Source organism: Saccopteryx leptura, chromosome 1 (genome assembly GCF_036850995.1).
Source record: "Saccopteryx leptura isolate mSacLep1 chromosome 1, mSacLep1_pri_phased_curated, whole genome shotgun sequence".
NCBI classification, from domain to species: Eukaryota; Metazoa; Chordata; class Mammalia; order Chiroptera; family Emballonuridae; genus Saccopteryx; species Saccopteryx leptura.
This window is the reverse complement of record NC_089503.1, coordinates 157,909,431-157,927,823: the sequence shown is the minus strand read 5'-3', so window position 1 is coordinate 157,927,823 and position 18,393 is coordinate 157,909,431. Positions and strand designations below refer to the sequence as shown.

Sequence of the window (18,393 nt, the reverse complement as noted above, 5' to 3'; positions counted from 1 at the left end):
TCACGGTTGGTATCAGATGGGACTCTTACATGTATTTTTGGATTAAAGGCTTCAACATTTACGAGCTGCATAAATGAACCCGTATATTAGGGTGATCAGTGCAGGATTGCGGTGGCCAGCCTCTCAGGTCTCCTCTGTGTGATTTCTACCATGGCATTCACTCTTGTAGTTCCTTCCTACGCCACACCAGGGTTGTTTTGTGTTACTTACAGGACATCACTTGTTATTAATTATAGAAGACATAGGGGGCAGTGTTTCTTAAGCTGGATAGAGGTTTACACCGCCATGTTCACCACAAACCTGAAACACTGAAAATTTGAGCCAAACTTACGATTTCTGCCCCTTTCTACATATGCATCTATAAAAACCTTTAAAATGCATGAACCTTCCTACCAGGACACTCAGATCAGGATGTGGGCTGTATGGTCACACTGCCATAGTAGTCATTGTAAGGTATTTTTCCCCACCAAGGAAGAAGGGCGGGCGTAGCCATGAAGTGTGGAATAGCACAAAATTTATTTAGTACAGCGCATCCCACCCAACGAGGTTCCCTAGTCCGGGGACAGGGGCCAGAGAAGTCGCATGGAGAAATCTGCGTGGGGGAAATTTATGGGGTCTGCAAGGTGAAGGCAAGTTGGTATGACTTGGCGAAATCCCACTGGCTGAGGGACAGTCGCTCTTCTCCAAAGGATTTCTGGGAAGTCTCCTTTGGCGCACATGGGTGTGGGTGGTTCCAGACAAGTTCCCGGCCTGGTTCCTCACCTGACCTTCTCCCATTGCCCACCAACCTTACAGTCATGAGGGAATATAGTTTGCAGAGTAATCAAATGATGTCTGAAGCTGTACCGTTCTCTAGGGTACAGCTTTCCTAAGTTACTCAGACCTCAACCTTGATCGTCTCTACACTGGTAGAGGCTACTCCCACCCATTACTTCTCTACTTACTTTGGTCTAAGATCTTGACGCACCTATTGATTAATTCAATACATTTACCATGCCTACTGCCTACAGAACACAATCATCTTCCTAACTGCTAGAACTCCTCTAAACTTATCATAGTAAATATTGGCATTCACAATAGAACACTTCAATATTAATTTTTAAACAATTTTTTGTACAGTTGTGTACAGTCAGGGTAAATACCTAGAACAATTTATAAGTTCACTAAAAGAACCACCTTATGTGTCTATAATAATCTTTAGTACTGTTTTGTTACAATTTTCCAGTTATTTTAAAGATTTCAAATGCCAACAATTCAGTACAGCATTTTTCAACTGGTGTGCCTAAAGAATTTTTAAAAATGCAATGCCTGACTGTTTAGTCAGGGGCACTGACTTTTTTCCTTAATGGATTGTCAAATTAGAAAAGGACAACAGTGAACACAATAGCCATCTGGTGTGAATAAATCAAAATTATACCTAGTTTTGTCAGATGGGCAAAAAATATATTTTTTGGTGTGCCACAGAATTTTAGTAATTAGTTTATGTGTGCCATGAGATGAATTTTCAACCTTCCCCGTCTCATGGCACACATAAACGAACTGAATTCTATCAGTAGTGGAATTTTAACTAAATCTAGTGTTGGAATCAAAACTAATTTAGTTGAGAGAAAAGTTACATTTGAGTACTAAAATGTTCAAGTACATAATTTATATGTAGGCATGTTGCTTTAAAAGGAAGGTGCACAGATGGTCAGTTCTAAAGAAGTGTTGTTTTGTTTTTTCCACTTAGTTTTCCCAGAGGTTAAAAAAGTTAAGCACATTGTAACAGATGAAAAATGATGTTTTTCTTTATTATCCATTTTCTAAAACAAAGTATTTTAAATTTTACACATCTGATCAGAACTCACATGAAAATGAGATTTCTGTTGTGGATATGGGCAAAGGAAGGAAGTAAGGGGAAAAGATTTCAACAATATACATTTTTCTTTCATTCCAAAGGTGCAGGTGCCAGTCAGAGCACATGGCGTTCTACACATAGCCATAGTCCACCAAGCATTAATTCAAGGCGAACGGTATCGCTACAAGGTCAAAAAGGGCAGAACAGAGGTATGAAAGGGCAGTACTTTTTATATAAAATCATTTAAAACTCTGAAAAACTATAAAAGCATTTCAAGAGAAAAATATAATCAAAGTAAAAGCAATGGAGTTTATTTCAGTGAAATTATTTTAAATTAGATATATTAAGCTCCCATATTCCCCAACCTGGTAGAAAAGTTCCTCTTAGTGAGAAATCATTTATTTTAATGGCAAAATTTTTACATATCAGTAAAATCTGCTATATTTAAAACTATGTATATAGTACATTTCTGGCAAAAACCTTATACATCTTTCAGTTGTCAAAACAAAGTAAAAATATGGTTGCATAAAATCACAAAAAATATAAATTGCTGAAAAGATAATAAAAAAAGATTAAAAATCATTTGCATTGACTCCTTTACATCTTCAATTAGTAAGAATTTGCAAACTACAATAAATTTGTGAAAATTCTGATGCAACCTTTACATACTCAACCAAAAGTTGTCATTTCAAATACCCCAGCTTAAAAAAGAATTTACTGCAATAGTCTGTGCATTTATCATACTATTTGTACAAGTGCAATATTTAAATATCTTCAAAATAAAACTCAGTAACTAAAAGGAATAACAATAACTTAAAAAGAAGCAAAGTTTACAAAATTAACAATTTTTAGAAGGTCCTATTTAATTGGTTCCTCCTTTTGTACTCCCCTCCCCACAACAGCTTATAGAGACATTATAACAATGTCTTAGTTCTATATACAAATTTGTAACTTTAAAAATACAGTCTTCTGTTAACATCAGGAACAATGCTGTATTTAGAGAGCCTACGTAAAATCGGTATCTTCAAAACAGAGGGCCACATACAAGTTAAAATACAGTTTTGAACTTATATTTAAATGGAACTCCTATTATTTTATACAGCTTTCAGATTTTAAATTGAATAGAACAAGTCCTGGACAAAAAGAAGCCAAGGGTTTGTTTTTTTTAATTCAGTGAATGTTTCTACGGATACTGGAGCCAAATTTACAACTACAAGTAACTATGCTAGCTATCACGACATCTGAGTACATTATGGCCTAATTACACAGGTGCTCAATGTATTTGCCAAAAAAGAAAACTCGACATTAACAAATACTCTTAAAAGAGAAAAGAAGATAGCTGTTGCAATGGAAAAATGATTCATAGGGAAAAGTCCATTTCTTGCAGTTAAAATATATAGTATAAGGCAAATATAGGTAATACTTTTTATTAGCATACACATGATACCAATATTAAAGGTGACTTTAAATCTTCATTTACACCTATTATGTAACACTGTTACTAAAAGCGAGACAAATAGAAATCAGAAATTTTAGGAACATTAAGCATCTTTAGGTAGTTCCCATAATGCTACTTTTTAAAGAGTAATTAAAATTCAAAACAAATGTGACTATCAATCTGTTCCATATTTTATTGAAATAATGTCATTCCTCACTAAGGAGACATAACTGAATCTGGTTTGAAATAACTAGCTATAAAAGAAATTTGGAGAACTGGGGAACTCTAAATATGCATGATTAGACGACATCAGGGATTATTTTTATAGCAGGACACTTTTTAAAGGACATTATCATCATTTTTAAAACATGCTTGAGGTGTGGAGGGGTGGCAAGTACGTCTGCAACATCCAAAAGGTTCAAAGAAGAGCACATGCACACACGTGTGTAACTGTACCTGTACACACAAATACATACATGCTCTCTAAATACATAGAAAGCAAACATGGCAACCAACATGTTAACAGTGTTGAAGCCAAGTGGCAGATACACATGTATAAAAGTCTAGAATCAAATCTGGGACAAAAAGTATCTGAACATTTAAATGGTGTGTAAGAGAGTCTTTTCTGTGCACCGAATCAATTTAAAAGATACACAGTAGAAGGACAAGAAGTGTTTGCATACACTCAATACTGACTGACAGGAGGAAGAGAGGAATTTGTGCTGTTGGCAAAAACAACATGATTTATTTACAGTATATGCAGCTCAGCTTTTGTGACAGAAAAGAGCAATTTATGTACAGAATGTAGCGGGACAAACTGTCAAGATTAAACTTAGTGCCTAGAATATCTGAACATGTTAGTTCTGTGTGCTTTTTGGACTTAATCAAGGTAAAGAAAAACTTTTCATGTGTCTAATATCTTTGATGTGACTTGCCATATACTATAGAATATTAAGGGGGGACATGGAAAAGTCATCCAGACAGTCCCTACTGTTAGAAGATACTTGCTACTTAAGAAGGAGCCCAGAAAACAAAACCACCTATAAAGTTCTCTGGGGATTCTAGGCAAATATTTACTGGATAAATTTATGAAGCAAATATATAACACAACAGGTAATAATATATGAAGGCCTTTATGGTAACTTAATATTCTACAAAGCCCTGTGTATACTAAATATAAAATAGCCAAAAATCAAGTGAGCCTGAGAGACCTATTAGTTCATTGTGTATATTATGCTCTACGCCTACTGAACAATGAACAAAATTCTCTGAATTCGTTTTTGCACATTAGGCTTTTAAATATTACTCATGTTCCAATCCCTGTGCAAAATGCATTTCAAAAGGCCAAACCTCAGTTATAATTATGTATATAACTTGATTATAAGTGGAAGCATTTGGCTATGATTTATTATGCATGCTTATTGCTATCAAAGAAATAAGCAAAGTTTTAGGTTTACTGTGCAAGAATTTTAATGAGATTTGCACACATCTCAAAAAATTCTATGGTGTGACTGCCAGGCCTTGGAGTTAAGTCTACAGGGGAGGAATCAAGTGAGGTCACAGATGAGGTAAGAGACGCTTCTGCGGATTTTCCTGGAGCCTCGGCATCGGAATCGCTCCTTTGGCAAGATCGATAGTTGCTAATTGATCCGGATCTCTGTGGTGTAGCAGTCCCTGATTTGGCTTCAGTAATTTCATCTGGGTAAAAAATAATTCAATTTATTATAATCCATTACACTTCCCCCAAAAATGTTTTAATAGTGTTTAATTTTCTTGAGGACAACTACTGACCAGCAAACAAGAGTGTGTCTGTTTTGAATACCTTCCTAGATAGAGACATAGCATCTGTTCTAACTTGCTCACCTCTTTTTCACACACAGTGTGTATTCTCCCGATAGCTAATCCAGAGTGGCGCGCTACGTAGCTACTCATCAATCTTGCAATCCAAGATTAAGAGCCCAAATAAACTAATAATTAGGGGCAGAATAAATAGCATTTCTTAGCAATAAAATAAGTCCCACTATAATGAATTCATAGCATAAATGCACTTTTGGAAGATGTCTTAGAAACCATCTCATCCAACTCCTTGTTTTAGCAAATTGGAAACAAACCCCCAAAGTTAAGCGACTTGCCATAGGTAATGGACAGAGAAGGAAATCTAGAACCGGGTCTCCTAACTCTCATCTCAGGGCTTTCTGCTCTCCCATTTTCTCTTCATATTTAAGATCTCATAAAAGAGCAACAATGAACAAATTCAAGGAAATGAACAAAAGCAGGGAAAAACTAAAGCTGGGAACAAAATACAAAAACAATAAATGGTCTTTTGATTGCATTGGTAAACCCAGGTGCTAAGGTTGAGAATTCAATCCAAATGCAGTAAGAAAAGTAAAACCCATTCCATTCTCAGAGTATATTAGTATGTTAGTAGATAAACATCCTTTGGACATAAAGATAAGCAGACAAACAGGTTTGGTCAGCATATCACAGCTCAAACCTGTGTCTTTCTGATGCTTTGTAGGTATGATCTTTTAAGTTCATAAAGCAGACAAAAAATTCATAGGCAATTCTCACCTGACAGTCCCATACAACTTTTTTTGTTGGGGGGGTGTGTGTGTCAGAGACAGAGAGATGGACAGAGAAAGGAACAGAGAGGGACAGACAGGAAAGGAGAGAGATGAGAAGCATCAATTCTTTGCTGTGGCACTTTAGATGTTCATTGATTGATTTCTCATATGTGCCTTGACCGGGGAGGCTACAGCAGACCAAGTGATACCTTGCTCAAGCCAGAGACCTTGGGCTCAAGCTAGTGAGCCTTGCTCAAACCAGATGAGCCCGCGCTCACACTAGTGACCTCGGGGTCTCGAACCTGGGTCCTCCACATCCCAATCTGACACTCTATCCACTGCGCCACCGCCTGGTCAGGCAATCCCATACAATCTTAGATGAACAAAAGTGGCAACACATCTTAAGTCAATTGATTTGGCCAATGAAGATCTGCCATATGCATTTACCTACGCACAGGCTTTGTTTGTGAGAACGCTCTCATATATATACAGCTACACCATTTTATAATGACGGAACAGAGAAACTATTTACTTGAATTACAAGTCAAAGGCGTTCCAACAGGCTTTTTAATAGATAAGATAAATTAGGTTTATGGAAAAGTTAATGACATTTCAAAACATGTTATGATTACTGTACCATTTACTGTATTAGTTTATCATATAGATACTTTGGCATTTAAGACCTTTTTCCCATTTAAAAATAAAAGCAACAACAAAAACTAAGTGTCTGCTTTCTGCAATTACTTTACCTCAAGTTAACCTACAGAGCTGAGAAGGAGATTCTGGCAAACTGTACATACTGGTAATCAGAGATATATAGTACTTTCTAAATAAGACTTTCATTTTCAAACTATTGAAAGAGTAAAACAATACTCAACATAATTAACGTTTCTTTAATAAAATTCAAGAAGGAACTTGAAGATTTTACAGTGCAACAGCATTATTATTTTGATGACCAATTAAAAGACCTAATTTAAAATTCTAACTATTTCGGTGATGTGATCGTCAGGTTGTCCACAGCTGGTAACTGAGATGCTCAGCAACCTAGGATTCAGGTAGATGCCACCATTAGCTAGCCAATACATTCCTTGGACATAAAGTGCTTTAGTCCCAGGAATCATTCTACACTGAATTTCTACACTGTGATCTAGTACTTAAGTATACTTATTGAAAGGTAAATAATATTAGAATCATGTAACTCTCACAAAAATTATAAAAGGTGCACCTCTCTGATTATATCTCTAGTCTCAGGCTGGGAGGAAAAGGCTGGTTCATGGGAGAAAAATAACTGGAAGTCGTACAAAAAATTTCTCTCTCAAATGTCCTGCAAGAAACTGTACTCAGCAAGTAATTCTTGTCCTGTGGGCTACTAATCCAATCTATTTACAGTACCTTGTCACTAAACTCTAGAAGTTAATAACTATACTCCTTTCTGCAAGAAACTGTACTCAGCAAGTAATTCTTGTCCTGTGGGCTACTAATCCAATCTATTTACAGTACCTTGTCACTAAACTCTAAAAGTTAATAACTATACTCCTTTAATAAAAAATAAAAACTTTATTAAATATCAGATATACACGGGGGTGGGGGGGATGTATTCGATGAGACACTTTAATCTATGTAAATTAAACACAATAAATTAAAACCAATTTAAAAATACACAATAAATTAAAATCAATTAAAAAATCAGATATAAAAATTATTTAATAAAAATTTACCAAAATATCAACAATTATTTCTATGTAAAATATTTTATCTTACCAAAATGAACCACATAAAAAAACAGGTATGTGGTAGAAACTATCACTTTAGGATCAGACTGCATCTGGCTTTAAGGATTCTACAAGACAATCTTTAAAGGACGATGTAAGGTTACAAGCCCTGGCCAGTTGGCTCAACGGTAGAGTGTCAGCCCGGTGTGTGGAAGTCCCAGGTTCGATTCCCGGCCAGGGCACACAGGAGAAGTGCCCATCTGCTTCTTCCCCCTCTCCTTCCTCTCTGTCTCTCTCTTCCCCTCCCGCAGCCAAGGCTCCATTGGAACAAAGTTGGCCTGGGCGCTGAGGGCGGCTCCATGGCCTCCACCTCAGGCGCTACAAGGGTGCCTGCCTCAGCGGAGCAACATCCTGGTGGGCATGCCGGGCGGATCCCGGTTGGGTGCATGCGGGATTCTGTCTGACTGCCTTCCCGCCAGTTTCTTAACTTGGAAAAAATACAAAAAAAAAAAAAAAAAAAAAGAATAGCAAGATTCACAAATGTTGATATCACAAAGGCACAAAATTTCACATTTTACATTCTTTTGCTATTGGATTACTAGGAACAATTCAAGAAGTTTCAAAAGAATTAAAGACTAAAAAGCCAAGTTAGGGAACAAGGTCTAATGTCATCTATGGTGTATTGTGATGTACATACCATCAATACTTCGGAAATCCAATAAATACGTTCTACTATCCACTTGGTATAACTGTAGACTCATTTTGGAGTATGTACTTGTCACAGGATTCTTCCTTCGAACACGCAAATAATATGGGTTTACAACCTAGCATATGGTATGAACATAAACAAAGTCAAAATCAATTTTTCTATAAAACACAACAAGTCTGCCAAACATGTTAACAATCAGAATGCTCTTTCTTTCCTACCTTCCATTCATAATCCAGCTGTTTAATTGCTCTACAAACTTCTGCCATGATATCATTTGGTCGACTTTGACTTCTAATTCCCAGATGCCATTTTGCTTTCCTTACACCTTGGTGTTTGGATTTCTGTGGATTTAGTTCATCGAGGGTATGGCGTGTCCTTGGTGTTTCAGCAACCAAGAAGGGTACTCGCTCAGGATGGGGCCGCGTCAAGTGATGGTCATCAAGAAAAGAATCAGGTGGGCTTGTCGCCAGGTAGAAATCTTTGGCCTCATTCATTATTCTCCTGTTATCTATTATGAGGTGGTAGGCGACTGCCAACGGATCCTGGTGGTTTCTGTTATAGAGGCAGCTGAGGACCTCCTCTTCTGAGCACTCAAACTTCTCACACACCTCCTTTAAGGCTTCGTCATCAATCATGGTTGAACTATATGACGGATCCTCAGGAAAGAGATATTTGGGAAGATCCTGTTTAAACCATTCATGTTCCCTGGAAGAAAAAGGTAGGGCCAGGAGAAGGATTTTGAGTAGAGGAGACTGAAAGTGACCGTTTGGGGAATTTAGGATAGAAATGTATTTATATTATTACTCATACTGCATTATCATTTTTTTTTTTTTTTTTTTTTCATTTTTCTGAAGCTGGAAACGGGGAGAGACAGTCAGACAGACTCCCGCATGCGCCCGACCGGGATCCACCCGGCACGCCCACCATGGGGCGACGCTCTGCCCACCAGGGGGCGATGCTCTGCCCATCCTGGGCGTCACCATATTGTGACCAGAGCCACTCTAGCGCCTGGGGCAGAGGCCACAGAGCCATCCCCAGTGCCCAGGCCATCTTTGCTCCAATGGAGCCTTGGCTGCGGGAGGGGAAGAGAGAGACAGAGAGGAAAGTGCGGCGGAGGGGTGGAGAAGCAAATGGGCGCTTCTCCTGTGTGCCCTGGCCGGGAATCGAACCCGGGTCCTCCGCACGCTAGGCCGACGCTCTACCGCTGAGCCAACCGGCCAGGGCCATTATCATTTTTTAAATGGAGATTTTCCTTTTTGGACTCACATTTCATTGTAAACATCAGGGGAATGCTGCAAATCACCTCGAATTTTAAGAGGGAGAAAGCAAGCACTGCTGTGGTCAAAGGAAAAGAAATGTGTATTCTTCAGATTACATTTAATTGAGAAAAAAATGTGTAAAACAAGAAAAGGCAGCGTCTCTCACTTAAGACAGTTTAAAATATAAATTTTAAAAAATGATCTGTCCTTTCATTGGTTGGAAAAATCACACCCTGGCCTCTGTGGTCTCTTTTCTTTCTGGTCTACAGAATATGAAGGAAGCTCTGTAAATTCTCATAATCTCTCCTCCTTCTTTGTTGCCCTAATGCAGGGATCCCCAAACTACAGCCTGTGGGCCGCATGCGGCCCCCTGAGGCCATTTATCCAGCCCCCACCGCACTTCCAGAAGGGGCACCTCTTTCATTGGTGGTCAGCATCCTGTGCTCCTGGAGTACTGTATGTGGCAGCGCCACAAAGCGCAGCGTGGCTCACATACAGTACTACTTCCGGTGACGCGAGACGCACGTGTCATGGCTCCGGAAGCGCCTCATATCACTTGTTATGGCTAGCAGTGACAAATATGGGATCAGACATTGACCATCTCATTAGCCAAAAGCAGGCCCATAGTTCCCATTGAAATACTGGTCAGTTTGTTGATTTAAATTTACTTGTTCTTTATTTTAAATATTGTATTTGTTCCCATTTTGGTTTTTTACTTTAAAATAAGATATGTGCAGTGTGCATAGGGATTTGTTCATAGTTTTTTTTATAGTCCGGCCCTTCAATGGTCTGAGGGACAGTGAACTGGCCCCCTGTGTAAAAAGTTTGGGGACCCCTGCCCTAATGCATTCTCATCTACTATTCCCAGATGCGCATCTGATTTCTCTCTTCCTTGTCCCTCCATCTCAGAAAAATGTGCTGTCCTCCTACCAATCCTCCTTCCCTAAGGTAGCCAGTATTGTGTGTATTTTTAAGTAACAAAATAAATGTTTCTATACATCATCTTTTTAACATAAAAACAATACATATTGCCTGGTGTGTGGTGGCACAGTGGATAGAGTGCTGACCTCAATGCTGAGGTCGCCAGTTCGAAACCCTGGGCTTGCCTGGTCAAGGCATATATGACAATCAATGAACAACTGAAGTAAAGCAACCATGAGTTGATACTTCTCGTTCCTCCCCCCTCCCTTCTTCTCTGTGTAAAAATCAATAAATAAAATCTTAAAAAAAAAACAAAAACACTGCATACTGCCCAGCAACTTTTTCTTCAACTTATATCATCGATACTATCGGATCGGATCATCTCCAAGTTGCTTTATTACCTGATATCTTTGATTGTGGCCCTCTTCATGGGATCCACCTGTAGCATGTGTTTCAATAGGCTAATCACAGAAGGATTTAAATACTGAGGGGTATAAAATATTCCATCACATATCTTCTTAAAAAGGGTTGGCACGTGGTCGTCATCAAATGGGAGGGTTCCACATAACAGAGCATAGAGAATAACGCCACTGCTCCATATGTCCACCTCTGGACCCGCATACAATCTGCAACAGAGAACACCCACTGGATTAAATAAGCACTAGTAACTTGAGAGTCAATCACTTAATCAAAAATTTTATGCATGTATACTTTATAAATAATTATTAGTCAGAATACAGTTTTTGTAACCACTGCTGTATACTACATGGAAAGATTTTATACTAATTCTATCAGTATTTTCTTTGAAAACAAAAGTCAAGCACTTTTTAAAGTTATAGACTATACTAAAATTGTTTCAACTACCTTACCATGAGCCTCATGAGAACCAACCCATAGGGCCAAACCTTGAACAAACATATCAGTGAATTTGAAACCACTGTTGTTTGGTTACTTTCATCAACTGCGAATGTTCTTTCCTGATGGACTCTAAATCCACTCTCCCCTTAACCCAAGACCTCGCAAGGTAAAGGGGCCTACGGCTATGGAAGGAAGCCAAGCTAACTGGCTCACAGAAGATTCTATGTGCAATACACTGTAGTCAACCGACTAAACAAGCTGCTGACTAGTTAAGTAAGCAATTGAAGTTTGGATTCAGAAAAAGGAGTTCTTTAAATTGGTCAAATAAATTGTGGAAATGATCAAAAACCAGTTTGAAAGTAAAAGTTTCCATTCATCCAGACCTTACAGAAAGGCCTTTACCAACCAGGAAAATCAAGACTTCAGTCATGGCCCACTGTGTGTACACATAATTACAATACATTTATTTTTATTTATTTAACCCAGCCACCTGAATCTAGGTTCAGAATTGTTTTCTTCCCAAAAGACTTTAGACAATACAAATGAAATAATTTTAAAGGAATTTTTAACATTGTTAATACAAAATTATATAACTTGATAAATCTAAAATTAGGATATTCTGCCTTATTCATAGACATTAGTTTACAGAAATATAATTTCTTTAAGGAGGTTAGGCAAGCAAACTTATGACAATAAGAAGAAAGTACTATATTTCTGCATATGAATTAATCAAGATGTGAAATATTCAAACAAAGAAATGTGGTTTGAATAAAAGTTCTTAAAAGCGAATTATAAAAACTAGTAAATAAAATCAACTTTCTGGTTTGAATTTCAGGGGTATAGTGAAGAACAGTTACTCTTTAAAAATACTAAATTTCCCTGTCAACTATTCAAATAACTATACCTTGCAAGATTCTCATCTTCTCAAACAACAGGTTAATAAAATGAGAGGTCAAAATTCTTATAATATTACAGTCTCTAAAAGATTTTTAAAATGAAAATTCAAAATAAATGAAGTCTGAGGATTTTATTAATAGTTTAGTCCAATTCTCCAGGACACCTTAACATAAAACTTTAAGCTACTACAAAGTACCATCTATTTAAAAAATTAAAGCTATACATTACACTTTTAATCCTTCATTTAAGTAAACAGTAAACCACTTCTAACTACTTGCTATTTCTGTATTCTTCAAGTTTTTAATGTCTGACCTATCTTTAAAACTCATTAGTTTTAAACCTTCAATTTCTCCCACCCCTGGAAGAAAAATATAAGTACTCTCATCTAACTACTTTAATATAATACTGACTTTGCATACCAAAATTCTCCTCTATAAATGGAGTCGTTAATTATGTTTTGTTATTAAAACAGAACACTTGCTGGATAAGAAAAGAATGATGTTAAATGTCTTTCCCTTCACTACAATTAAACACAACAGGCACTACAGACTAACAAAATCTAGGAGAAAAGGACAGTGACAGATGTTCTGAGGGAAGGGAGTATCAGATACTAACCTTCCTGAAATTACTTCTGGTGCAGCATAGTTGGGTGATCCACAGCTTGTTCTTAAAAATTCACCATCTGACATCATGTTTGAAAGACCTGAAAATGCACAAAATCAAGTCCTCAAGCTTTCCCAACGACAAAAATAAAAGCACCACTCCATTCAACAATACAATTGAGTTTGCATCATGGTAATAAATCTTTTTATTCTTTGCTCCAACAAAATCCTTCAGTCTTTACTGTTCCCAAATATTTTGCCACTAGGCCCTAAAATTTGTAATCTACTTCAACATTTAAAGTTAATGCATTTTTGGAGTTTAATAAGCATATATTAAGCTATTAGTCATTGTGCTTACTAGAATAAACTTGGCATGTTTAAATTTTATTAATACAGAAATTACTAGAAAGAAATTTAGAACAGAGAAGAATTAAAAATGAAAGTTTCTCTTTACTCCTGTTCTGATTCTTTAATAAGATATAATAATTTTGAAAATCAAAGTTTCCTCAGAGTTCTCCAAAATGATACCTGTCTTCTCAAAAATGTACTCTATAAAAATAATTATGACAACTGAGGTATAAAGAAGTCAAATAATTTAGTCAGTTACCAAAAACAAAAATCGTAGGTCAGGGTTGGCTGGCACTGTTCAGTTCATCTCTACACTTTGAAAAATACGAATATTCAAAGCTGAGGAAAACAGTGATTAGAACCTCCTCAGATTTGAAAGGCAGCTATGCAAACAAGGCTGCAGATCTCCTTTCTTTCTCCTAGACTTCACCAGGTCAACAGTAACTTACTCAGGAAATAACAGAAAGTAAATTCAGTTCTGCAATCCAAATAATGTTCCTCATGGCTGAAATTACGTTTTTCGAGTTGAAACTGATTTTCAACCAATAACCTAGTTTTTTGTTTGTTTTTGTCCTGTGTACTAATGTCATTTTAGTAATGTTTCAGGGAGTGGAGAAGATTCGGTCTGCCATGTTTAACTGGAACTATGCCTTGACTCCCCTAACCTTCCTTTGTAGAGTTCCCCTCTTTCATCCTCTGCACTGTATTTATTATGAACATAGTACAGTCTTCATTTTTGTAGCCTATCTAGTTATTTTACCTCAGATTTTGTCGGATCAATTAAGTTTTCTTCTCTTTCACATTTGGAACATATTCTTTATTTTTCTTTTTAATTTTTTTACAGAGACAGAGAAAGAGTCAAAGAGAGAGTCAGAGAGAGGGATAGATAGGGACAGACAGACAGGAACAGAGAGAGATGAGAAGCATCAATCATTAGTTTTTCGTTGTGACACATGAGTTGTTCATTGATTGCTTTCTCATATGTGCCTTGACCGTGGGCCTTCAGCAGACCGAGTAACCCAGGGATCCCCAAACTACAACCTGCAGGCCGCATGTGGCCCCCTGAGGCCATATATCCGGCCTCCGCTGCATTGGTCGTCAGTGAAAGAGGTGCCCCTTTATATCTCATGAGCCATTTCATTTTTATAGTCCAGCCCTCCAATGGTCTGAGGGACGCAAAGCACGGCATCGCTCACATACAGTACTACTTCCAGTGACGCGGGACGCACGCGTCATGGCTTGGGAAGCGCGTCATATCACTTGTACGGCTAGCAGTGACAAAAATATGGGACCGGACATTGACCATCTCAGTAGCCAAAAGCAGGCCCATAGTTCCCATTGAAATACTGGTCAGTTTGTTGATTTAAATTTACTTGTTCTTTATTTTAAATATTGTATTGTTCTCGTTTTGATTTTTTACTTTAAAATAAGATATGTGCAGTGTGCATAAAGATTTGTTCATAGTTTTTTTTATAGTCCGGCCCTTCAATGGTCTGAGGGAGAGTGAACTGGCCCCCTGCGTAAAAAGTTTGGGGACCCCTGGAGTAACCCCTTGCTCCAGCCAGTAACCTTGGGTCCAAGCTGGTGAGCTCTGCTCAAACCAGATGAGCCCGCACTCAAGCTGGTGACCTTGGGGTCTCGAACCTGGATCCTCCACATCCCAGTCCAATGTTCTATCCACTGCGCCACCACCTGGTTAGGCAATGACCTGCTTTTTTCTAAATATTTTTGTTCCTATAATTTATCTTCTGGCTTTCAAAGTTTGAATAACTCCATCCCAGTCTCTTTCCTCTTGTTCCAAAATTGATCAAAAGACACACTGGAAATCAGTCGCTAACTTCTTCTCACACAATAGGCTCTCTGAGTGACGTCTCTGCTGCCACCACTTAAAATGTCTACCTACTTTCACAAAGCTGAATTTTAAAGACATAAAGCTAAGAAAAGAGAATTCCTTATCTTTTTTCCTTTCTGTGTGCTCATGAACAAAATGGTGAGGACATCCTACTTAGGGATACTCTTATCTATTACATAAATGTAAAAGTTATCTGAAAAAGGCTACTCATGTTCGTTAAACAAAATGAACGTATGAAACTATAAAAATCTCCTTACCAAAATCAGCTATCTTTGCATTCATGTGTGCATCAAGCAGGACATTTTCTGGCTTCAAATCTCTATGGACCACCATATGCCTGTGACAGTAATCCACACCAGAAAGGATTTGTTGGAACAGACGTCGACTTTCTTTTTCATCCAGCTAAGGAAAGTAGAGAGGCATCTTAAAAGTGTGTCTTTCAAAGGAAGTTCTTCTACCTATAATTCTCCAACCCATAAGACTGTGAATGCACAAAACCTTCCTAATGAACCTCACTTATAAGATACTTTTGAAATGCAGAAGAGATACATGCAGCACAAAACAGAAATGCCAAGAGGATCTGGGAACCCAAACCAGTAACTTTCTAATGTTAACACATTGTTATAGCTTGCTTTCCTTTAAATCTCATGAGCCATTTCAAAGAGTTTCAATCTCTGCTTAAAACTGTTCTTTCCCATAAACTGAAAATGTTTCATCTTTCATTTCTTTAACAAATATTTTATTGAACACCTTCAATGTGCTGGGTACTGTTTAATGATATATAGCAACAAATAAAACAAAGCACCTAATACAGATGACAAAAATAGATAATAAAATAAATGATAGTGCTTTGAAGAAAAATAAGCAGGATAAGGACACAGAATTATGTCGTGGTGGGGATACTATTTTAGACTATATGAGTAAGTCACATTTAAGCATTGTTAATGAATTAGCAAGCAACCACCTTATTTTATATTCTGAAATAAAATGTTTTAATTTTAACAAAAAAAACTTTAATTCCACTTATTTTATAAAATAAAGGCATTTATCTTTACTTTGCTTACTGAAAAAATTCTCATGCTGCAACAACTTTTTAAAAAATATTCTTTAAAAGATTATCTTTTCATTTATTCATATTTCCTTATTTTATGTTTTTTTCCCCCATTGTCAGTATTTGGGCATGCTTGTTCCCAGGAAGTCAGATTTAATAAATGTTATTAATCCTTATAAGGCAAAGGACTATAATATGCAACCCTCTAGGAGAGGCCACAAATTAGGATTCTAAAACCAGACTTTTATACCTTAAATGGCACGGGCACTCTGGGAGAAAAGATAATATAATTTTTTTGAAAGCAAAATTAAAACTATCCAAGTACTATGAGATATCCTTCCTCTAAAAAAATACTAATACATGAACAATCTAAACTTTTATTTCTGCATTTCTTCTAGAAATCATTTTATAATCAAATATACAAAAGGAAAAAAGAATGTGTTCCGCCTGACAAGGCGATGGCACAGTGGATAGAGCGCTGGACTGGGATGCAGAGGATCCAGGTTCGAGACCTTGAGGTCGCCAGTTTGAGCGCGCGCTCATCTGGTTTGAGCAAAGCTCACCAGCTTGGACCCAAGGTCACTGGCTTGAGCAAGGGGTTACTCAGTCTGCTGAAGCCCCACAGTCAAGGCACATATGAGAAAGCAATCAATGAACAACTAAGGTGTCGCAACAAAAAACTAATGATTGATGCTTCTCAACTCTCTCCATTCCTGTCTGTCCCTGTCCATCCCTATCCCCCCCCCCCGTAAAAAAAATTAAAAAAAAAAAGAATGTGTTCCAAATGTGAAAGAGAAGAAAATTTAATTCATCTGACAAAATCTGAGGTAAAATAACTAGATAGGCTACAAAAATGAAGACTATACTATGTTCATAATAAATACAATGCAGAGGATGAAAGAGGGGAATTCTACAAAGGAAGGTTAGGGAAGTCAAGGCATAGTTCCAGTTAAAAATGGCAGACCGAACCTTTCGTCTCCACTCCCTGAAACATTACTAAAATGACATTAGTATACAAGGACAAAAAGAACCAGAGAAGAAACAGCAGTGACCAAGGAGTCACTGAGCTGGAGAGCGGATGAACAGTGATAAAGACTTCGCCAACCAGAAGACGCTGAGACCTAAGCCTACAGGGATGGAAGCCAATAATGAACCTGCCTGTACACAGGACCTTGGAAAGGCTCAGAAACTGGAAGTATTGTGAATTTTTGATGGTAGACATGAGAGGTGGGCTGAAAACAGGACAACTGGTTGAAGAAAGAAGTTTTAAACTCACCTCTACGAGGGAGGAAGACCCATTATTTACTCTCCAGCCAGGCTGACCCAGCTCTGTCCTCCGGGACACCAAGGCAGGGATGAGGTGCCAGAAGGAAAACATGGGGACTAAGTGAAAGTCAACACACTACCTAGTGACCCCTCCCTGCAGCCCTCTGCCCCATTCAGCCTCCAAACGCTGGCAGCTGAGCTGAGGCTCTCAAGGCAACTGCAAGGCTTCTTGTGAAGCAACTCTCCAACCCAAGGAAAGATACTTGTAATTACTGACATTTGGTGTACCCTAAGAAAATGGACAGGTCCCTACCTAATCAACCTATGGGGAGGTCCACCAATCAGTAAGTTCTATACACATGAGCTTGGCACTGAGTCCCTCACTCTCAAATGAGTGGACAGCCAATGAGGAAGAGCCAATGCCCAAAAGAAAAGGACCAATGAGCTGAACCTAAAAGAACAGAGCGGTGAGCACAGTGTACAGAAATGATGCAAGGAACACAAGAAAAAAAATGTCACTAATTGTCTGCAGACAGGTAAGATTAGTACATCTGTGGAAGAAAAAGGTGTTTAAAAAAAATTTCAGAAAACAAGAAAGATTTTGAAATAGCAAACAGGATAAATGAAACTTTAATAAGCAGCAGATAAAAACAGAAGAAAATGCCTGTAATATAAAGTGAACTGACAAAGAAATAAAGAATGAAAGAGAAAACAAAATACCAATTCATCTTGTGCCTACTTCCATTTTTCTCCAGGCAGAAAAGGGGCGAGGAGGGGGAATACTGAATACAAGAGTAGAATCCTTGAAACTTAAAGGGACTATGTTAAGAAATGGCAAATCAGAATTAACTGGTTAAGGAGTTGAGTTTGATGAAAGTAAACATATGCTATATAGAATAAATGACTGAAGGATATAAAGAACTGAAGATTGGGAGGGGAGGAAATGGACTCTCAGCACTAGATACGGCTCTTCCTGTGAGAGGCTTTTGCCCACCACACATACAGCCTGGACGGCAGGAGCAGTGTTCAGGGTCGGAATCTGCCACTTAAGATACTGTTTGAAATGTCTTCTCCAGCTC

General features: G+C 37.8%; 1 protein-coding gene across 3 annotated transcripts in view; it reads right to left on the bottom strand.

Annotated features, from left to right (window-relative positions):
* Positions 1–1,769: 1,769 nt before the first annotated feature.
* The window catches only part of PRKAA1 (protein kinase AMP-activated catalytic subunit alpha 1), a 34,041-nt gene continuing 17,417 nt past the window's right edge, over positions 1,770–18,393 (bottom strand). For 2 of the 3 annotated variants that reach the window (XM_066378481.1, XM_066378489.1), the window contains 6 exons: positions 15,255–15,399; positions 12,811–12,898; positions 10,842–11,066; positions 8,479–8,965; positions 8,249–8,375; positions 1,770–4,973 (listed from right to left, as the gene is read on the bottom strand). In XM_066378481.1, the coding sequence (XP_066234578.1) occupies positions 4,729–4,973; positions 8,249–8,375; positions 8,479–8,965; positions 10,842–11,066; positions 12,811–12,898; positions 15,255–15,399 (1,317 nt within the window). In that variant the 3' untranslated portion in view covers positions 1,770–4,728. The remainder of the gene's footprint in view (positions 4,974–8,248; positions 8,376–8,478; positions 8,966–10,841; positions 11,067–12,810; positions 12,899–15,254; positions 15,400–18,393) is intronic. The other variant, XM_066378499.1, reaches the window with a different exon arrangement.